At 60.1% G+C, this 16,812-nt stretch overlaps 5 protein-coding genes across 10 annotated transcripts in view; 2 read left to right on the top strand and 3 right to left on the bottom strand.

Moving 5' to 3' along the window:
* Positions 1-300: 300 nt before the first annotated feature.
* Positions 301-4,120, bottom strand: SLC25A28 (solute carrier family 25 member 28). The gene is made up of 4 exons (XM_041415823.1): positions 3,909-4,120; positions 3,576-3,804; positions 2,746-2,802; positions 301-1,398 (listed from the first exon to the last, which is right to left on the bottom strand). Exons 1-4 carry the CDS (start codon positions 3,972-3,974, stop codon positions 881-883), a joined length of 870 nt encoding a protein of 289 aa, XP_041271757.1. The 5' UTR covers positions 3,975-4,120; the 3' UTR covers positions 301-880.
* Positions 4,121-4,736: 616 nt separating this feature from the next.
* ENTPD7 (ectonucleoside triphosphate diphosphohydrolase 7) lies at positions 4,737-9,707 on the top strand. Of its 4 annotated transcripts, none has more exons than XM_041415718.1 (13): positions 4,737-4,790; positions 4,861-5,028; positions 5,124-5,329; positions 5,406-5,556; positions 5,918-6,021; positions 6,095-6,151; positions 6,435-6,583; positions 6,660-6,826; positions 7,075-7,260; positions 7,587-7,911; positions 7,995-8,080; positions 8,200-8,361; positions 8,503-9,707. In XM_041415718.1, the coding sequence occupies exons 1-13, from the start codon at positions 4,783-4,785 to the stop codon at positions 8,729-8,731; spliced, it is 1,998 nt and encodes a 665-aa protein (XP_041271652.1). In that variant the 5' UTR covers positions 4,737-4,782; the 3' UTR covers positions 8,732-9,707. The 4 variants fall into 4 exon arrangements, with proteins under 4 accessions (XP_041271652.1, XP_041271651.1, XP_041271654.1 ...); XM_041415717.1 differs by having other exon boundaries at positions 6,657-6,826; XM_041415720.1 differs by lacking the exon at positions 7,075-7,260.
* Positions 9,708-10,361: 654 nt separating this feature from the next.
* On the bottom strand, positions 10,362-12,182 carry ATP6V0E2 (ATPase H+ transporting V0 subunit e2). The gene is made up of 4 exons (XM_041415725.1): positions 11,894-12,182; positions 11,768-11,815; positions 11,418-11,562; positions 10,362-11,155 (listed from the first exon to the last, which is right to left on the bottom strand). The coding sequence occupies exons 1-3, from the start codon at positions 12,091-12,093 to the stop codon at positions 11,469-11,471; spliced, it is 342 nt and encodes a 113-aa protein (XP_041271659.1). The 5' UTR covers positions 12,094-12,182; the 3' UTR covers positions 10,362-11,155; positions 11,418-11,468.
* Positions 11,469-16,620, bottom strand: LOC121341842 (cytochrome c oxidase assembly protein COX15 homolog). Of its 2 annotated transcripts, XR_005953467.1 has the most exons (10): positions 16,391-16,620; positions 15,808-15,930; positions 15,437-15,623; positions 14,853-15,020; positions 14,262-14,343; positions 13,792-13,946; positions 12,776-12,889; positions 12,269-12,515; positions 11,768-11,815; positions 11,469-11,562 (listed from the first exon to the last, which is right to left on the bottom strand). XR_005953467.1 is itself a non-coding variant. In XM_041415722.1 (8 exons), the coding sequence occupies exons 1-8, from the start codon at positions 16,618-16,620 to the stop codon at positions 12,384-12,386; spliced, it is 1,191 nt and encodes a 396-aa protein (XP_041271656.1). In that variant the 3' UTR covers positions 12,231-12,383. The 2 variants fall into 2 exon arrangements, 1 of the variants encoding a protein (XP_041271656.1); XM_041415722.1 differs by lacking the exons at positions 11,469-11,562; positions 11,768-11,815 and having other exon boundaries at positions 12,231-12,515.
* Positions 16,621-16,622: 2 nt separating this feature from the next.
* Positions 16,623-16,812, top strand: part of CUTC (cutC copper transporter) — a 4,674-nt gene continuing 4,484 nt past the window's right edge. For both annotated transcript variants that reach the window (XM_041415724.1, XM_041415723.1), the window contains exon 1: positions 16,623-16,755. In XM_041415724.1, coding sequence (XP_041271658.1) covers positions 16,692-16,755 — 64 coding nt within the window. In that variant the 5' untranslated portion in view covers positions 16,623-16,691. The remainder of the gene's footprint in view (positions 16,756-16,812) is intronic.

The following is a 16,812-nucleotide window of genomic DNA, read 5'->3' as shown; positions in this document are numbered from 1 at the left end:
AGTCAGACTGAGGGTGTGGGACTACTTTGCCAAGGAACATAAACTTCAGCTTCTCCTCCAGGCTCACAACTCACACCAGCAGCAGGCGATGGACCATGAGCCAGAGGGGATGGGGGCACCCTCATCCCTGCATGCTGCCAGGGTGACTGGGCCAGACAGGCCCCCTTCTCCCACCACCCCCCCAGACTGCCCTTCCCTCCCCTGCTCTGGCATCCATCAAAAGAGCTCAGCACCAGGCACAGTCAGAAAGGCACAGTGCTGGCAGCTGGGCCATGCTGGAGTAAGAATGGGACATGAGGATAGAGCAGAACTGTTTTTATTGGAGGTGTCAAGAGCAGGAACAAGAACAAACCTACAGGCTCCCTCCTCAAGTGCCATCCTCCCCTCGCCCACCACCACCACCACCGGGGCAGTCAGCATCACGTGTGCGTGCTACAAGACAACGGCCAAGACTTGCACTTTGCTTCAGCCAAAAGCCAGACAAAGCCCCCAGCATCCCACTGTCACCCCCTCCTCGGTGACTGCGAGCTCAGCTTGGCCCTGCCGGGGCAGGGCAGGACATTCACCTTCCCCTCTGAGCAGGGCTGAGTTTTGCGTGAGATGTTGTGGTTAAGGGAAGTAGGGAGCACAGCTCCACCAAAGTGCCAGGGCATGTGACCTGGGCTGCAGCTCCCAGCGGGATCTCGGAGCAGCCCAGCAGAGAGCGAGCTGTGCAGCCTGAGCAGAGCTGCAACAGCCACAGGCAAAAAACGGCATCGCTGAGCCCCAAAGGGCTTCGCTGCCCCCTCTCTTCAACACAAACCAAACCAAATGGGAGAGGGGTCAGAAGACACACCAGGAGGGGATGTGAGACGGGTCTGGAACGGCGTTTGGCTCTGCATCACTTGCCAGCCCGACGCTCCTCCTGGCGCTTGGTAAGGATGTATTTGAAGAACTCGTACACGGACCAGGCAATCGCCGTCGAGGGCATCTGAAAGATGACTCTGGCCTGGACCCCTCTGAAGTAGGCGGTCACACCGCCCACCTGGTACACCGTCCTGAAGGCATTAGCCATGCCTGTGATGTGTCCGCTGATGTTGGAGCTCAAGGCCAGGGACTCCTGGGTGTTGAGCAGCGTTTTGCAAACGTCCAAAGGCGTAGTGGCGGCAGCAGCGACGGCCCCCGCGCAGGCTCCGGAGACCACGTGGGAGCCCGGGTTGTACTGTCTGTGGGGGTTGAGCTGCTCCTGCAAGAACTCGTAGGTCATGAAGTGAATGGCTTGGAAGGGGATGTTCATGGTGAGCTGGGTGGTGTAGCTGCGGTAGAAAGCTCCGGCCCCTTCGTTGCGCCACACAGCCCGTACACAGTCCATCACGTGCTGGTAAGGCGAGTTGTACATCTGCATCCTCTGCTTCACCACTTGGGACAGGCGGCGGCAGCAGCCAGGACCCAGGCGCGGAGGGGAAGAGGAGAGAGAAGGGTAAACACAAAGCCAGGCTTCCTCCAACTGCTTGGAGTTTGGTGACACTGCGTTTGCCGAACCACCGGTGCCCACGTGTCTCCAGACAGGACACCAGCTATTTAAATCTGCTGAGGCATCACTGCTGAGGCATCACATCACCACTGTGAAGCCACTCACATGCCACAGCCCCAGGGAATATCCTGAGAGGCCACTGCTTACAGTCCAGATCCACCCTTGCTCCCAAGCAACCGATGTTTCCCCATCCACTGCTGCAGAGCTATCACTCAGTCAGAAGAACCCCCTGGCATCCAGTCTCTTATTTCCCAGACAGCTCTCGCTCTGGATAAGACTGTCCCTCCCCTGCCACCCCCACTGCAGCCCAGAATAACCACAGCTCATTGCAGAGCCCACTGGCCAGGAACTGTTAGCAGCCACTGCCAAAATGCAGCCACTCTGGGCAAGGTTCAGACGCCAAACCCCACTAACACATCCAAGACTGGGACAGGGGAGTCCAGAGCACAGCCTGCCGCTGTTCTACCTCCCCCTATCTCAATGTGACCATAAGGAGCTAAAAATGATGCGATGCTGAACTACTATAGTCATGACAAGAGAAGCTCCATGACAGTGGTCTGGCAGCTGCCTGCTCCTTGGGGTCCCTGTCATGCAGTGGGGAGGCAGGACCTGTGCCCAGATCAGCTGGAGCCTGCACTATCACAAGCCCTGCAGTTTTAAGAGGGAAAAATACCTTTATGACTGGCCTTTCCTAATTGCTTCTCCTTCTCCCCCACTTCCATGGACTTAGTAAAATTACTAACTCCCTATACTTTTTTCATATACATCAGGATCATCAAAATCAGCACCTTCCAGACATTTCACAAGATCTCCCTTCTCCCAACTTCTCTAGCATGTTTTTATACCCCACACTTAATTTTTCTCTTGAACACAGGCCCATGACTGTACCACCTCTTCCCTAGACCTCAGTACAGCAGTGCCCAGCTTCCAGACACTTAGAATGACTTTGGCAGTGCCAATCACATCTCTCTTGCCTCCTCTCCTGCTCCAGGTAACAGTCCCTAGCCAAACTCCTGGATGAAAGGCCCATGCCCTCCCAGCTCCTCCTAAACTGTGGTTTGCTGTGCTGTCCGTAACAGGCTGCCACCAGGGTCCCTAACTGGAGCCATGAGCCCCCAAAGAACCCCTGAAATCAGGCAAGAACAAGAGCCCTCTTTGTGCCACAGAGGGGACCCAAGAGGCTTGGGCAGACCCTGATTCTCCGCTCCCCGGCAGGCCAGGACCATCATTACCTTCAGCAGGGTTCATGGCTGCATCGTGGAGCAACGTTGCTACACACCCGGCTGCACCTGCAAAACAAGAACTGCCACACATGAGGGGGGGAAAGGTGAGGGACCCTGGGACTCCACCACAGCCCCAAGTCCCTGGCCAAGGCACAGGAGGAGGCCCCTGAAAACGGTGAGATCTGAAGGCGACCTCCATCTCCCTTCCAAAAGGCAGGCTGGTCCTCAGGAGCGAGATACAGGAGGAGAGGGAGAAGATTGTGACAGGCTGCCATGTCCCATGGGGTGGCCGGGACACATCTGTGCCCACTCCTTGGGGGACAGGCCAATGCCACCAGCTGGCAGGGAGGCCGTAGGATAGTGAGCATCCCCATGTCCCACGGAGAAGCCGCTAGCACTCTGCTGCATGCCTGCCAAGGGCGGAACGTGCCCTGCTCTCCCCTCAGCCCCAAGCTCCCCCCACTGTGGCGAGTCCTTGAGACGAGTAATGGGCACCATGGCGAGACAGGCTCCGAAACCACGTGGCACTCCTGGGGCGAGCTCTGGCACTGCCATTCCCCGGGGCCACGGCCAGTCCCAGCCTGTCTGCAGGCAGCTCCTGTCCACCAGCATCCTTCCGAGCCAGGGCCACTAACCTGCTTCAGGCCAATACCTGGCAGCGGCTCTGGCAGGCGCGGAGCGGCGCTTCCCCGAGCCCGGCACCGTGCAGCGGCTGCTCACGGCTGGAGAGAGCACAGGGCTTTAGGACATCCACGGCACCCCGACCCCGCGGCGGGACCTCCCTACCGCCAACCTGCCGCTCCCACCCCGCTCCCACCCGGGCGTGGCGGGGCCGGTACCGTTGGCCACATGGCTATTGCCCCCTGCGTGGATAACGTCGCTCAGCGTCTTTTTTAACTTTTCGTAGCAGGCGAAGTAGAGGGCGTGCGCGGGGCCGGCGCCGGTGGCCGTGATGTTCAGGCCCCGCATGGGCCGCCAGACGCCCTCGGTGCGGGCGATGCGCCACAGGGCCTCCAGCACGTTCCGGTAGCGAGCGGCGGGCTCCGGCTGCAGGCTCTGCATCCGCGTCTGCAAAACAGGGCGGGCCCGGCCGTGCGGCTCGTCAGACCGTGCCCGGGGCTCCCGGTGCGGCGCCCCGTGCCCCCCTCCCCGCGCCCGCGCGCCGCCGGCACCTTGACGCAGTCGATGGGGTACATCACGCAGTGCTCCATGACGCCGGCCACGGCGCCCGCCAGCATGTGCGTGGACACGGCGGCGCCCTGGGGCAGCGCCTCGTAGTCGGGGGCGGGCGGGGAGCGCGGCTCGGGGCCCCCCGGGCCGGGACCGGGACCCGGCGCCCGCCGCGCCCCGCGCTGCCCCGCCCCTCCCTGGCGCCCATTGGCCGCCTCCGTCCGGTGCCCGCCCCTGAAGGGCGCCCATTGGCTCGGCGGGCCGCGAGCCGCCCACGCACGGCGCGCTAATTGGCCACCGGCGCCGCGGCTCGGGCGCCACCACTGGCCGGCCGCTTCCTCCGGCGCGTTCGGGCGCGCTGCCCGTTGGCCGCCGGGACTGCCCGCCCTGCCGGTCCTCGCAGCCAATTGGGTATCTCAACTTCGCGCCCCGCCCTGCCGCGCAGCGCATTGGTCGGCGCGCCCGCGACCTTTGGCCCGCTCGCCCCGCCTCTCCGGGGGGCCGAAGAATCGCCATTGGACGGCGAGTCCGCCACTCCGGACGTCGGCGCGTGCTGTGTATTTGGGCGCCCGCGATTGGCTGGAAGCCTGCGCGTGCCACCTCCCGGCGAAGGTCGGACGCGGGAGCAAGGGCGAAGCCGGGCACCGCCCCCGGCAGCGCGAGGGGGGGGGAGCCCGCGTCCCGCCCAGTACGATTGGTCGTCGGGCAGCATGGGCGTGGCTCCAGCAGGACGAACGGAGCCGATTGGTCGCCGTGCCGCGGGGGGCGGGGCTCCGCCCGGCGGGGCGCGGCGGCGGCGGCGGGCGGTGACGTGTCCGCCGGTGCCGGCGGCGGTGCCCGCAGCGGCGATGCGCGGGCGGGCGGCAGCGGGCGCACATGGCCAGGTGAGTGGGGCTGCGCCGGGGGGTCGGGGCCGGCGCGGTGCCGGTGCTCACTAGTGGTCTCTACCCTCAGGGTCGGCGTTTTCTGCCTGTCGTGGCGCTCGGTGGGACCGTGCCCGGGGCCGCGGCAGCGCCCGGCTGCGCTGGGGCTCGCTCTCCTCTTAGGGCTGCTGCTGCTGCTGGCGGCCGTCGTGCCCCGCCGCTGGGCCGCGCCGCCCCGCGCCTCCCGGCGGGACGAGAGGTGAGCGGGGACGGGGCTGCCGGGGAGCGGGGTCACGGCCGGCCGCCGGTGCCGAGCCCCGGTGCCGAGCCCGGTGCTGAGCCGCCGTGCCGCAGGTACCTGGCGCGGGCGCAGGAGCTGACGGCCACGGACACCGAGGACTCGTCCCTTAATTACGGCGTGGTGGTGGACTGCGGGAGCAGCGGCTCCCGGGTTTTCGTCTACTTCTGGCCCCCGCACAACGGGAACCCCCACGACCTGCTGGACATCAAGCAGATGAGGGACCGGAGCAGCCGCCCGGTCGTCAAGAAAATCAAACCCGGTGCGTGCTGCCCCGGTCCGGCCCCGAGCCCCCCGCTCGGACGGGGCGGGCTGGCTCACGGCGCCTTCCTCGCCAGGCATCTCCGTGACCGCGGCAGCCCCCGAGCAGGCGACCCCGTACCTGCGGCCGCTGCTGCGGTTCGCGGCAGCGCACGTCCCGCCGCGGAAGCACAAGGAGACGCCGCTGTACATCCTGTGCACGGCCGGCATGCGGCTGCTGCCCGAGCGGTGAGTTCGCCGCCCTTGTCAGGCGGGCCAGGGATGCGCTGGGACCGCTCAGCCCCGGGGAGGAGCGAGACAGCTGCCTGCTCTTGGACCGTGCGGGAGAATCCTGGGGGGAATTGAGAAAGGAAACGGTGCGTTGTAGGGGAGAGTAGCAAGGGATGCAGAAGGAGGGTTTGAGCATGCTGGGAGGGAGCTGAGAAGATGCTTTCGACTGAGGATCTCAAACAACTAGATCTATTTTTCATCTCTAAAACATGCTGGCTGCAGCAGCAGAACTTGTGGGGTTGGATGGGGACTGTAGTGTGGTGTGATTCCTGGTGTCTCCACCGGCATCGGCATCTGATCCTCTCCTGCATCCTTGCAGTCAGCAAGCTGCAATCCTGGAAGACTTGGTGACAAATGTGCCCCTGGAGTTTGATTTCCTCTTCTCCAAATCACACGCAGAAGTGATCTCAGGGAAACAGGAAGGTAGGAGCTGCCACAAAGCACTGCCTGTTCCTCTTTAGTATGTTGTTGTAATGACCTTTTCTGTCTTGTGCAGGTGTCTATTCGTGGATTGGCATCAACTTTGTCCTGGGACGGTTTGATCATGAGGATGGTGAGTCTGGCTGCTTGTAGAACAGCTGGGAGGGTCTAAGCAGAGTATGCTGGACTTTGTACCAGTGCTGTAGCTAAGATCAACCTCTGGAGTAGGGAGCAATGCCTGACTCCTGTCATAAGTGTGAAACTTTCCTGGACCTGGGAGGTGATCCTTGCAGGTGGCCCTTGGGGTCTGCCTGCAGTGGGGGAGGAGCACACGAGGCAGCTGTGGGGTGATGGTGGAAGGGAGAAGATGCTGCCCCAGATCCTGCCTCTTGCTGACATGCTGCTGTGGGTTGCAGAGGAGGATGCAGTGGTCACTGTAGCACTCGGGGACCAGGGGAAGTCCCTGGTTCGGAAACGAACTGTTGGGATCCTTGACATGGGAGGCGCCTCCCTGCAGATTGCCTACGAAGTGCCCGACTCCGGAGCCATCTCCTCCCCACAGCAGGTGCGTGTCTGGTCCCCGAGAGCAGCTCCTGCCTTCCCTGGATTGCTGCTGATCATGGACCTGTCTGTGTCAGCAGGACGAGGCTGCTAAGAGCTTGCTGGCAGAATTCAACCTGGGCTGTGACGTGCAGCACGCTGGCCACATGTACCGTGTCTACGTCAACACTTTCCTGGGCTTCGGGGGCAATTTTGCCCGGCAGCGCTATGAGGGACTCGTGCTGAACCAAACCTATGCTCACAACCGGTATTGCTGCCTCACCTGGTGGTGCCCCCACCAGAGCATTGTGAAATGGGGTGCTGGTTTCTTCGTGCTGTGCTCTCCCCCCTGGATTTGCCTCACGAGCTGCCTGTGGTGATAACAGCTCCCACAGCCACGCTGGCAGCAGCTGGTGCCTGGGCTGGCACAGAGTGCTTGGCTGCTGCTGTTCTCCAAGCCTGGCAGGCTTATCAGTGCCACAGCTCCCTACCTTCCTCCTTCTCTCCTTGTGACAGGCTACAGGGAGGCCCCTCCTACTGGCTTTTGGCTTTTCCTACTCTGACTTCCCCATCTCCAGCACCGATTCACTCAGCACATCTTTCCATTGCATCCCCACCTCGAGCTCTCCTGTCTCCTGTCTCTCCTTTCCTTCCAAGAGCACTACACGAAGCTGTCACCAGAGTTGGAGGCTTGGTGCCCAGGTACTCCTGTGCCGGGAGCAGCCCCTGCCTCCAGATCCCCTGGGGCTGTGCGGAGGCACAGATCCCCATGAGCTGGGGGGGTGGGCTGTGCTTTGTTGCACCCTACAGGTGCTCAGAGCATGTAGCTGGAGGCCAGCGTGACAGATCTGGTGAATCCAGCCTTAGCAGGAGGTGGCAGGGCAGGCACCAGCTCTGCTGGGTACAAGAGGACACAGCCTGGTCTGGTGCAGAGGGTATCTGGATGTGGGACAGGGCTAGATTAGGCTTTTGGAAGGTGGTATAGGACCCCCTGTGCAATTGCCATTTTTTCCTGGACTGTTTTCCAGCCTGCACAACCAGCAGACAGGGCTGAACCCCAAGATGCCCTTCTTGGACCCCTGCCTGCCTGTGGGGCTGGAGGACACGGTGGTGAGGAGTGGCCAAACCCTGTACATCAGGGGACGAGGGGACTGGCAGGCCTGTGCAAAGCTGCTGCAGCCCCTCCTGGCAGGGTCCAATGGCAGCTATGCCTCCCTGGTGGAGACCTACAAAGCACCCATCGACTTCAGCAACAGCGAGTTTTACGGCTTCTCGGAGTTCTTCTACTGCACCGAGGACGTGCTGCGCCTGGGGGGCCAATACAGTGCTCCCACCTTCACCTCTGCTGCCCAGGTGGGTGCTGCCTCAGCCCAGGGGAGCTGGGCTGGGAGTGAGGGCAGTTCTCTGCTCTGAACCCCAAATTCTCCTTCCCCCAGGAGTACTGCAGCCAGCGCTGGGAGGTGCTGACGCAGCGTTTCCGTGGTGGTCTCTACTCGGCGCATGCTGACGAGCACCGGCTGAAGTAAATGGACCTGCTGGGAGGTGCCATGGCTGGACCTCCTGGGGGCCTTTGCTGGGGTAAGGGACTGGTGCAGTTGTTAGTGTCTGGCTGATGCTCCTGCGTGCTGCTCCTGTCTGCAGGTATCAGTGCTTCAAATCAGCCTGGATGTACCAAGTCCTTCACGAGGGCTTCCAGTTCCCGCTGGACTACCCCAGCCTGCGCACAGCCCAGCTGGTGTACGACCGGGAGGTGCAGTGGACCCTGGGAGCCATCCTCTACAAGACGCGATTTCTGCCACTCAGGTACCATCGGCTGCCGGGTGGCGTCACAGAGGGAAGGGTGGCTGGGGAGGAGCAGGAGTAACTGCGCTGGGTGAGGGCTCTGCACGGACCCTGGCGGAACCCAGCGCATCTCGTGGCCAGTCCTGACATTCCTCTCCATAGGGATCTCCGTCAGGAGAGCATCCGGCAAGCACACGGCTCCTGGCTGCGCCTCTCTTTTGTCTACAACCACTATCTCTTCTTTGCCTGCATCCTGGTCGTGGCGCTGGCCATCGTCCTCTACCTCCTGCGGCTGCGCCGCATCCACCGCCGGCAGCTGCGCTCGGCCCAGCACACCCTGCTCTGGCTGGACAAGGTGGTGGTGCCGCTGGGCCAGGGAAGCGTGCCGTGATGCCAGAGGTACCCAGCGTCCAGTTGCACCAGCAGAACTAGGACTGGCTGACAGCCTGGGCTCTGAGAGCTTAGACTCCTTCTTAAAGACCGTCTCAAAGTCTGCACTCCATCGCCTCTGCAGCAGAACCGGAGTCCAGGGGCTGAGGCAGCTATGGACACGAGAGCTTTCCTCTCCACCTTGCCCCAGTCCTAATCTTTGCATTCCTTGGCCTCTGGCCTTTGCCTCACTACATGGTGTAGAGCAAAGTCCTCTGCTACCAGCAGGCTCAAGGCTGCAGCCCTGGCAGATCCCTCAGATAACAGGACACTATCACTGAGGCAGCCAAGCCAGGGCTCTGGCCTGAAGTACTGAGCCACCCCATGACTCAGCCGCCAGTTTGCTGAGCAACCTGGTGAGGTGCTGTGGTTCATCACCTGGGGTGGCCGTCTGCAGGCCCTGGCAAGCCTGGAGCTTGGAGAACAGCAGGCACCAGCTAAATTACTGCAGGAACAAGGTAAACTGTGAGATCCACCAGGCTGCTCTGCCCAACCTGGCCCCTCTTGGAGTATTCCTGAAGGGGTGTCCTGCTCTTTACTATGTCTTCCCTCTGAGGACAATCCTACAGTCTTGCTCAACATCCCAGACTGAGCCCTGAGGGCTCACTGATTGATTTTTTGAGGCACCACCAAAGTGGGCTGTCTTTCCTTTCACACATTCATTCCCTCCTGGGCACAGCTGCCCTGTGCTGTCCCAGGCACTAGCATCAGGAGCTGTGGTTCTTTCCTCCATGAGGGTGGGCTGGGCCTGCCCCTGGGAGAGCCACCTCAGTCCAGCCCAGCTCATGGCCCCAGGACAGGCCAGGGCTGAGCTGTGCACACAGGCACAAACATTCCCCGGGGCTGGAGCCCCACCGATGGTCCAATGAAGTTTGTCACTTTTCTGAACTCTGCTGTTCCCATTCCTGTAGCAATAAACAAACCCCTTGAGCCATCCAGCACTGTCTCAGTTCCTAGTGAGCAGCTCCCAGCAGCGATGGCTCCTGGCTGGTGGCATGGCCGGGTGGCTGCACAGCTCTGCTGCTGCTTCCCGCTGCCGCAGTGGGCTGATGGAGCCCCTTTGCTGCCAGTATTGTTCTCTGATTCCAGCAGGACTGAGCTTAACTGAGCTGGTAGCAGCAAGGGCAGCTCTGATCCAAACCAAACTGTTGGGATCCTTGGAAACAGCATCCTTTGCTACCCTCTTCCTAAGAGGAAAAGCCTGTCAGCTCAGAGCCCCTCCAAGATGTTGGTCTCTGCTTTTTACCTTATTCCCCACCTGAGTCTTAGCTGCCTGGCAAAGAGGCTGCTGAGCTGCTCCAGAACCACGGCAATGGTCCCAGCACAGCTGCAAGAGGCTGAGCAAGCACCCAGTCTTTCCTCTAGCACACACAGTTCCCTCCCTGTGACCCTGGTTCCACAGCATGAGCACACAGGTGGCATCAAGGATAAAACTTTCCATGCATCAGTGTGCTGCTGACCTCCTGCTCAACAGCTGAGGATCCCAGCCTTGTTCTCATGGTGCAGGAACAGTGTTGGGGAAAGGAAAGGTGGCTGAATAAGGCCAAGACTCTTCCTCAGCCTCAAAGCAGCAACTGACTCAGCCTCCAGCATGACTTATTAGAAAAAGGATTTATTTCCACAACACAAGTTAAACGACACAGACAAATAAATAAATACAGATAAATTATCTGATAAATAAGGGGAAACCTGAAACACAATGGTCTGCTTGGCTCTTCTCAGAACCTGGACCCATCTTGTGGTGGAGGTACCTAAACACTACTGCAGCTGCCTCACTGCTCAGGTGGGAGACAGCCCTCATTTCATCCCTGCCAGCAGACCCCAACACCTCCCTCACCACACCCAAGGGGGTCTGCATGCTCCTCCAGGGTCAACCCTTTGTTCTTCCACCCACAGCCAGAATCTGCCTTAGCAGGGACCTCTCCCACCACAAGGGACTGATCACAGAGGATGCAATGGCTCCTGTGTTCTCATGCAGACGAGCAGCCAGCGGATGTAATGACCAGGGACAGGGCAACTAGTTGGGCAGCTTGGGCTACGAGCAGGGGTTTCACGTGGGGGCTAAGGCTGAACACACCAGGAGGGCAGGACAAGCACTGTTGGGACAGGATCTGCTGGCACCACACAAAGCTCCCTCACAGGATGGTGCTCAGTCACTGCAGCACTGGGCCAGCTGAAGGGATCTCTCCCTGGCAGCGTGGCTGCTCCTAGGGCTGCATTAGTAGGCCCTCATCCAGGGATGCTGCCTGCCATGCTTGGGGGCCCATCCATCCACTGGTCCAGGCTGCAGCGCTCCAGGTGTGCTTGGGCAGCGGGTCCAGCCTCTGTCCAGCACCTCTGGGGGCTGTTTGGTACACGAGGGTAGAGGCTGGAACAGCTACAAGAGCTGGGGGAGGAAGAAAGGAAGAGAAGTTAGCAGCAAACACATTCATGAGGGAGCTCCCACAAATTTGAGAACGACAGTTCTTGATTTGCTCAGGCCCAGCGCACAGCCAGCAGCCCACACTGGGACCAGCTCACCACAGCCACAAGGCATGGAAGCCAAAGCATTTCCCCCAGCCCAGCAGGGCTGAGCTGCAGCTCCCTCCCCAGTCAGATACAGGCAGGTGAGCAGGGACATCTGCCACCCCAGCTCTCTGCCCACTCACGGTGATGGATTGATGGGGGTCTCCGTTGAGGCGCCAGCTCCCAGGGACTGCTCACTCCCAGAGGAAGCGCACGTACCAGATGGTCTCGTTCTTCAGCTGCGGCCCGAACAGGGGGTTGGCCTGGGCCAGGATGGCGATGAGCCAGCTGCAAAGGGACAAACCCCCCGTCAGCCCCCCCGGCAGCACCAGAGCACCGGGAGCGGCTGCTGCCCCGGCAGTGATGGGCCCGGGAGGAGGCGGGCCGCAGCCCGGGGACCAGCCTCCATCCATGGAGGAAGCTGGGCAGCAGCCACCGGTCTCGGTGAAGCCAGCGGAGGTGGGGGGAAGGGTCCCCGGCCCGCGGTACTCACAAGAGGTAGCAGCACACGGCGGTGGTCACCAGCATCGTGATGATCACCCTGCGGAGACACCGGCGTTAGCGGGAAAGGCCCATCTCCAGAACCCCCGACCGCGGCACCCCCCGAGCCCCCACTCACCCGCGGTTCGGCCCCTTGGGCACGAACCAGGGGGCGGCGATGCCCACGAGGCCCCAGAAGGCGGAGAAGAGGACGAGCGGCAGCGCGAAGCTGTGCGCCGTCATGGCCGCTCCGCACCGGACTGCGCCCCGCCCACTGCCGCGCCGCGCCGCCAATCCGCGGCCCGAGCGCGCCGCGCTGCCGGCACCGTCGGCTCCCATTGGCGGATCCGCTCGGCCCGGCCCGGATCCGCTCGGCACGGCTCGGCCCGGCCCAGCCCAGCCCGGCCCAGCCCGGCTCGGCCCCCGCACGCCTGCGCGCCTCGCTCCGCAAAGGAGCACCCAGCAGACACAGCCGCTTGACAAAGCTCCTTTATGTTACAAAGCTCGCACTCACACCCGCCGCCGCCTCCCGCGCCAGCCCGGCTGCGCGCACATGGCCCGGCGCGCCCGGGGCTCGGCCGCCCCTGGCCCGGCGGTGCGGCTCGCCGAAGGGCTGTCCCGCCGGTGCGTCACTTGGGAACTCTCCGGAGCTCGCTCATGAGCCACAGTGCCACGCTGAGCAGGGCCAGGGAGCCCGACTGGTGCGTAGCAGCCACAGGCGTAGGGACATAAAGCAGCAGGGTGCTGATGCCCAGGCCCACCTGCCAAGAAGGGAGAAGAGGTAAGAGCAGCTGTGGATGCACCACGGATACCATTCCCAGCACAAAGTGTGGTGTTAGAAAGGCTCATGGCCACGCAAGAGCACCCCAAATTCAAAGTGTGCATGCAGTATGGTGAGGTGTGGGGTCTAGGCAGTCCCACCTGTCAGCTCCCGACTTTTGGAGCCAGCATAGATCCAAGCGGGGTCAGGTCTGCCTTGTGAATGTGCTGCAAAGGAGTAGGAAAAAAATAAGGGCAGTACCTGCATGCAAGCTACGGCCAGTAAGGAAGTCACAGCCATCCTGGTCCTTCGAGGGAGTGGGATCTTCCTCGAGAAGAGGTACAGTGCTGTGACAGCTGTGATGGAGGCAATTCCCTACGGAAGAGAAGGGAAACAACCACCCTTCAATGAAAGTTCAAGGGAAATGGGTGCAGTGGCCTTTGGCTGTGCATTCCATGCAGTAAAAGAAATTGTGTGAGCAGTTTTTAACTAAAGAAATGTATTAATGGCCATGACCAATCCTAGAGCTCCCACACCATCAGGTTAACAACCCCGAAATTTAAGTGAAGTTACAGAGACTTTTAATTTCCTCCAAATGAATGCTTTACTTTCCAACAGCTTCTCCTCATTAATTCAAGTCACTAGAGATGGTGTCTGCCCTCTCCCCAGCTGCCACCTTGACAACTGAAGGTGGAAGCTGTCATCTGGAAAACTGATCTCATTTCCACCACTCAGCTGTAGTTCACCAACTTAATCTTGCTGTGCAGGTCACCCAAGGTGATCCAGCTTAATCTTTCTTTTTTTAGTCTCAGCCACGGCTTAGTTCACAGCAGTGCTGCCAGTGGTATTTAATATCCGGATTGCTCTAACTAGCTGAGATATATTCACAGGGTACTACTGTGCAAAACAAGTTCAGAAATGCTGCAGGAAGCATTCAATATCAGGATTTCCAAGTTTTATTTCACACAGCTTTCCCAGACATTTCAATAGCAAGGGCTATCCCACACTGTAGCTCGTGTTATGGAAAAGGAGAATCAGAGAAACAAAGTGTGTTACTTGCGCAGGAGGAAGACCTCCTTAAGGAAGAAGGCCACACTGAAAATAAAAAACAATGCTAAGCTTCCTCTTCCTGCAGAAGCAAACTGGTAAGACGCTCTCAGGCCCTTTGGACACCCTAGAAATCACTCAAGCTGACAGAACCACAGCCCAAAGAAGACAGCTTGGCTGCAGGAGGCAACCAAGAAGCAGCCCAGACATATCAGGAAGACAGCACTTACCAAGATCCTGTGATCAAACTGTACAGTTGTAGGATTCTCAAAGATATTTCTCAGCACGGGGGAGAAGGCAAGGAGATCATCTGGGATCCAGCGCTCCCCCATTTTGGGGAAGGAATTGTACACAAGGCCAGCATCCAGCCCTGCCACAAAGGCACCTGCAATTCCAGAGCAGAAAATGAGACTAGCACAGTAGGCAAAGGTGTCACTCCAGGTTGCACAGCTCTCATTCAAGAGCTCAGCTTGATCCTGAATTTCTTTTAGCAACATATACAGAGATCACACAGCACAGAAAGGCTGGAAGGTGCCTCCCCACCTGCCCAGGAAAGACCAGTCAGGAGGTTCTTGACTGTAAGATCCCTGACAGCAGCAATTTTCTCAGAGAACAGATGGGGCTGCTCACAGAACAGAAAAAAAAAAGCAAACCAGCAGAGAGGAATAAGTCACAAACTGGACAGCAGGAAGAGCTTTACCTGAAAGAGCAGTAAGAAAAATGAGAGCTGTAGTGCCATGAGCATATTGTCTCAAGCGAAGCAGCTGTTTGGTTTCTGGCAGCTGTAAAATAAAATAAATTAAAAATAAAAAGAAAAAGAAATAATCAAGGCATTTCCAGTGCTGTTGGCAGCAGCTAAGAAAAGCCTTCACAACATACACAGGCCAAGGGGTTGGCCTGTATTTTAGAGGGGGATTTTACAGACCACCACACAGCAACCATGCTTCAGTGGTCTCTCAAAACCACAGCTAATCAAGTCCAGCCCTGTGCAGAAACTGAAGTGGCCCTTGGACAGTTACTGGCACAAATAATTTACCCAGCCAGGCACACCCCTGGCTGAGCTTCCACAAATTCTGAGACTCATCACTTTTGACCCAAACAGTACGAGCCACAGCAAGTGTCCCATAACCAAGAAGTTTACCGAATGGGTATTTTTAACACTGTAAGTATTAGATCAGAGTCAAGAACAGAGACTACAAGAGAAGCACCATCAGCCTTCACATCCTTTCCTTATGTTCACATCATACCCCAGCGCTCTGAACTGACACTGCCCTGACACACCACTGCATACCTTGTGCTGTGGAAGCAGCAAAGACAGCCCTGTCCACAGGCTGGCACAGTACAGGACCAGCGCAGAGCCCAGGTGTGCTGCCAGGCGGTACTGACTGACCCGAGGGATGTCGTACGAGTCTGGCTTCTCTTCCAGCCCACTCTTCACCATGTACCATCCCAGCAGCCCCTGGCAAAACAGGAGAGGGCTCAGAGCCAGACAGCACAGCAGCAACTACTAAAATGGGATAAATATTAGGGGCAAAGCAACTTGTTTCCTCTACTTTCAACTAGCTACCAGCACTGACACACTGTCATGGCATCACTGACACCAAGCTGTGATGAATCCCACTGTCTTAGTTATGCTGAATCAGAAGATATCAAACTGACAGAAGGCAGGTTTAGATTAGATATTGGAAAAAAATTCTGTGCTGTGAGGGTGGTGAGCACTGGAACAGGTTTCCCAGAGAAGCTGTGGATACCCCATCCCTGGTCAGGGTGGAGCAGGGTGGATGGAGCTCTGAGCAGACTGGACTAGTGAAAGGCATCTCTGGTTCGGGGGCTAAAGCCAGGTGATGTTTCAGAGGCTGTCGGTAGGGCTCTCACCTGGAAGCAGACGAGCCCGCAGAGCGCCAGCACGCGGCCCTTGAGGGGCCGGCTGAGGCAGCCCCGGCGCCAGAAGTAGGCGGCAGGCAGCAGGTAGGCCAGGCCCACGGCCCGGCCCCACATGCGGTGCGAGTACTCCATGTACCAGATGAACTTGAACTCCGGCAGCGTCATGTCGTGGTTCAGGCTGTTAAAGGACAATGAAGCAACTGTTTCACAGCCCCCCGCTGAACTTTGCACCTCCAGGCAGGCTTTGTGTGCCTTCCCAGTGACCTCAGAAAACATTTTTTTTTCTTACGGTAGGTTTATGAGTGGCTCAGTCCTAGAAGGGCTGCTCTCAGCACGCCCTCCTTCCAGTTTTGCACACTCACATTTTAAACTCTGGGAACTGCTGGTACTTCTGGAACTCGGCCTCCCACTCCTGCTGCGTTCGGGGGGGCCTCATCTCCTTCACCAGGTGCCAGTCGACCATGGAAAGGCCTGATTCTGTCAGCCTGGGAGCAGAGACACAGAGAACAGGCAGTCAGCAGATCTGCTGAACTGAAGCGAGAGCTCTGGGCTGCACAGCAACCCAGGAGCTGGGACTTCGACGGTCCTTGTGGGACCCTTCCAATCAGGATATGCTGTGGTTCTAGGATATGTCTTAAAACCCTTGTTCAGACAATCCTTCAGCTCAGAACTAAGAACAGGACGGAGATCGCAGAGTCTGTGAATGACCACACCTGAGTTGTCCCGCAGTGGCATGCCCAGACTACGAGCAGTCTCCCCGGCACTCGCAGCCCTGTCCCCGCGCGTCCCCCGCAGCCACGAAGGGCAGGCACGGGAGGAGCTCTCCCAGGCTCTCTCGGTGCGGGGACAGCCGCACGGGGTCACGGGCGGCGCGGGCACACACGGACGGCTGCCTCCAGGGGCCCGCTGTGCGCCGCTCCGGCGGGGCGGGGGTGCCGCGCTCACCTGGTGACGCCGCCCAGCACCACGGCACCGGCCACGGCACCGCTGCAGGCCAGGAGCCATCGCCCCACGGCGGGCGGCGGCGCGGCGGGCTGGGGCGCCTGCTGCAGCAGGCGTCGCGGAAGGCAGAGCCGCGGGGGCAGGCGGCCGTGTGCCGGCGGTAGCGGGGGCCGTGGCGGAGCGGGCCCGCCCCGCAGCAGCCGCCGGGCCCCGCCGCGCGCCGCCCGCAGCATCCCGAGCCACCCCGGAAGTGTCGCCGCCGGAAGCGCGGGACGAGCACTTCCGGACCCGCCCGGGCGTCGCCATGACGATCGCGCGGCGCGTGACCGGCAGCGCAGAGCAGCGACCCCCGCGCGCCGCCAGCGCAGGTGCTGAGGGCGCGTGCGGGACGGGGGCGGGGCCCGCGCGGCGGCGGGGGCGGGGCC

The sequence above is a fragment of the Onychostruthus taczanowskii genome, unplaced genomic scaffold (assembly GCF_017590055.1).
Source record: "Onychostruthus taczanowskii isolate IOZ18803 unplaced genomic scaffold, ASM1759005v1 scaffold5, whole genome shotgun sequence".
In the NCBI taxonomy this organism is placed as follows: domain Eukaryota; kingdom Metazoa; phylum Chordata; class Aves; order Passeriformes; family Passeridae; genus Onychostruthus; species Onychostruthus taczanowskii.
The sequence above is the reverse complement of the archived record's forward strand: the minus strand, read 5'-3'. Positions and strand labels throughout refer to the sequence as shown.